The 4,148-nt window shown below is 34.3% G+C and overlaps 1 protein-coding gene across 1 annotated transcript; it reads right to left on the minus strand.

Moving 5' to 3' along the window:
* Positions 1-577: 577 nt before the first annotated feature.
* On the minus strand, positions 578-973 carry LOC139871111 (uncharacterized mitochondrial protein AtMg00810-like). Its single transcript, XM_071858850.1, has one exon. It carries the CDS (start codon positions 971-973, stop codon positions 578-580), a length of 396 nt encoding a protein of 131 aa, XP_071714951.1.
* Between the last annotated feature and the right edge of the window lie 3,175 nt (positions 974-4,148).

The following is a 4,148-nucleotide window of genomic DNA, read 5'->3' on the forward strand; positions in this document are numbered from 1 at the left end:
AAGGAGTTAGGCTCCATTGTAACTTTTGGAACCACTCCACCATAAAGGGAAAGATGAGGTTGCACATGTTGACTTCTAACCGTTGAATGCTTGAGACATATGTTGTCTTGTGATCTTCTAAACTGGGAAAGGATGAATAGCACTTTCTTCTGATCCCAATTCTAATTACTTCAATTAGTAAACAACTCTTTTCATGTATTATGACACTCCCCCTCGAATTGAATAATGGGGTTTCTAATGTTCAACTTGCCGAGAACTTCGTTGAAGAACCTTCTGTTCACTGATTTGGTGACAATGTCGGCTAGCTGATCTTCTGATCTGATTGGTGGAAGAGAGATGATTTCGGCATCTAACTTTTCTCTAATAAAATGTCTGTCAACTTCAACATGCTTCGTCCTGTCGTGTTGAACCGGATTTTCTGAGATGGCAATGGCGGCTTCTTGTCGCATAAGATTTGAATGGATCCTTTTGGAGGGAACCCAATTTCCGTTAAAAGTTTTTGAATCCATAGTGCTTTGACTACTCCCTTTGCTATCGCCCTAAATTCTGATTCAGCACTTGATAACGAAATGACTTTTTATTTCTTGCTTCTCCATGCCACTAAGTTTCCTCCAAAAATTGAAAAGAAACCAGAAGTTGACTTTCTATCTCCTTTTTCTCCAGACCGGATTGCATCTGTATATATTTTTGTTTTTAGATGCCCATTTTTTCTAAATACAAATCCATGACCTGGTGTCTTCTTTAGATATCGAATAATCCTCATTGCAGCTTTCAAATGATGAACATGTGGTTGATGCATAAATTGGCTTACAACGTCTACCACATGTGCTATATCTGGTCGAGTGTGAGCAAGATAAATGAGTTTTCCCACTATCCTTTGGTATTGTCCTTTATCCACTAGTTCAACATCATCTTTCATATATAGCTTTTGATTTGGAATCATTGGAGTTTCGGCTGGTTTGCAATCAATCATACCTGTCTATGTAAGAAGATTAAAAATATATTTCTTTTGACAAATAAATATTCCCTGTTGGGATCTTAATACTTCAATCTCCAAGAAGTATTTAAGTTTTCCTAAGTCTTTCATTTCAAATTCTTTAAATAAGTTTAATTTTAAGTTAGAAATTTCTTCTTTATCATTTCCAGTTATTATCATATCATCAACATAAATGATTAAGCACGTAATTAAATCGTCTTTTTGTTTAAAAAATAGAGTATGATCCGAGTTACTTTGTTTGAAATCATATTTTTTCATAAATAATGTAAATCTCCCAATCCAAGCCGTTGGAGATTAATTTAGCCCATATAAAGACTTTTTGAGTCGACAAACATCCCTATCATTGAAGTTTTCCGCAAATCCTGGTAGAGATTCCATATAAACTTCTTCTTTTAATTCGTCATGGAGGAAAGCATTCTTCACATCAAATTGATGAAGTGGCCATTCTTTATTTGCAACAATCGACAATAGAACTCTGATAGTATCTGTTGGTTGAATGTTGGTTAATGGACTAATTGACAAAGTTAAGTATGATGCTTAACCAAAGAATATGTTTTGATGATGACACATACATATGCATAAGTGATGATCGACTTCTTAACATAAAACACGCAAAGTTCACTAATCCATACTTGATCTTGTAAATGACAAGTCAAAGAAAACTTATAGAATGAAAATAAAGATCATTAAAGTACACGGTCAAAGTACGGTCGCCGTATACTTAGCCGTAGAAGCCCAGACTGAATTACAACGTAGTTTTGTGAAAACAAGTTGCACGGTCGCCACCACAGTCAACCGTAGTGCGACCGCAGAATTCTCTGTCACCATTTTCGATCAAATTTAGTTTGACTACTTCCCGACATCTATAATTCATGAAACCTTTCTCAACACGCTTAGAATAGATGTCCTCTCCATACTCAATTGAGTTTTGGCCATAAAAACACTAATCTTGGTTAATTACGCTTAATTACATCTTAATGACAAATTAACCATGATTAGGAATAACACATAAGTGTTAATCAACAACTTGTGCTCTTAAAACTTGTATAGACATTCTTAGGATGATCACCAAGTACTAACACACATAAGCTAATGTCACTAGAACACTAATTACAATTAAGGAACACTTAGTGACAAATTAAGGCTAATGAAGAACAATGTTTTCAAGTGTAACTAGTAAAGACTTGTAATCCTAAAATACACTTAGATACATTTATAATGGTCACCAAGTCCCAACTAGAGATTGCTCTTCCCTTGTGCATGTGTTGGACATTAATGTGTGCTTATACATTAATCATGCAATATGTTATATTGCAAGTAAGCTTGCTAAAGCTTAAACCTTAGTGTTGTGCAAATATCTAAATGATTGATCTTAGAATAACTATCTGTTGCTATGTATGAGTATTACTTGCTACTTGCTAATATGTTTAATACTCGTTAATTTGCCAACTTGATTAATATGCTTGCTATGTGTTTACTAGTTAGAATACTAGGATTCAAGTAACTAGTTTACTCCAATGAATTAAGTGTAAAATGGTTCACAAAAGAATAATGGTCAATAATCTATTTGGTCTTGTCTAAGTAACACATTGTGTTACTTGTCCAAGTATGACTTAGCATTGATGTCTTTACACACTTAATGTTTATTTTAGAAAGACATCATTCAATTAATCTCTACTTAATCTTAAAATGAATATGACTTGTGATTAATTGAAACTAGAAAGTTAATGACATGTTGACTAGTCTTTAGGATTGAACTAAATGCATTAATGAGCCTAACTAAGTCTTGACCAAACTGAGATTACCCAAAATGTCAATCAAGACACCTCTCCAAGAATGTTGGGTTTCCCACATTTGGAGTGTTATGTCATTTTCACTCAATAAGACCAAATCTCACACACTTAATGCATATAGTACTTGTATAGGATATTGGGTTTCTTTTGCAGGTGGTAGATGGAGTAAAGATTCCAAAATGTGATGTTCAAATCTGAGTCAAAAGGCTATACAACGGATACATACTTTTGGACTGGAGCACGCACGGTCGAACCACGGTCGACCATGCCTGTGACCGTGTGACAACGGCTAGTTTTTGAATCTCACTATAAAAAGCAAGCATTGAAGAGCATTTGAAGCTGACCCTCTTGCATATTTCAAAGGCTTATTTCCAGAGATCACAAGGGCTTTAATTACTACTCAAATGTGATCAAGCAAGAGAAGATTCTATGATCTTATAGATATAGAATTTGGTTGTTGTAAACTTACTAATCAAAATTGTTTATCTTGTGAGTTTACTTACGTCCCAGTATTGTCTTAGGATTATCATTACAAATTGTATAAGTCTTGTAACTTCAATTAGTAGAAGCATAGGCTAGCTTAGTGATCTACTTCTTTAAAAGGACTTAGGAAGTTGATTAATCTGATTTGAAGATTAATACTTGTCCAAGTTGAAGATAAGTTGAGCAAGGTTGGAGTTGGTCTTTCAAAGGGATAGAAAGATTAGGTTTGTTGTCTACCAAGGAAGTTGAAGACTTGTAAATCAGATCTCCACCGGGTTTAGAGAAAAGTGCTTAGTGAAGGAAGAAATCCCGATTAGTGTAATCGGGGAGTGGATTAAGGTGGATTAGTTAACATCCACCCGAACCAATATAAATCCTTGTATCTATGTTCTTTACATTACTTTGTTTATCATTTTGAACATACACACCACACACATCAAGTTTGAGTTGAATTGGTTGATTATAGTTGATCAAATTTAGTGATCAATTAAAAAGGTGTTAAAAACTGATAATGCTAAAAACGAGCATATATTTCATAGCATTATCTCTCAAGAAAGACAAGCTTTTAGTTGCAATTGTTCTATTTACAAGTAATATTCGTTTAAATAATAAAAGGTGAAGACAAAAGACAGACTCGACGATTTGAAGATGCAAACGACCAAAAAGCTAAAAAGTACAAAGTACAATCAAAGTGGTTCAAATTATTGATGAAAAACGTCTCAAAATTGCAAAAGTACAAGACGCAAAATGCAAAGTACAAGATATTAAATAGTACACAAGGACGTTCGAAAATCCGGAATCGGGACCTAAGTCAACTTTCAACGCGCGACGCAACGGGCCGAAAATTACAAGTCAACTATGCACATAAATATAAT

The sequence above is a fragment of the Rutidosis leptorrhynchoides genome, chromosome 10 (assembly GCF_046630445.1).
Source record: "Rutidosis leptorrhynchoides isolate AG116_Rl617_1_P2 chromosome 10, CSIRO_AGI_Rlap_v1, whole genome shotgun sequence".
NCBI lineage: Eukaryota > Viridiplantae > Streptophyta > Magnoliopsida > Asterales > Asteraceae > Rutidosis > Rutidosis leptorrhynchoides.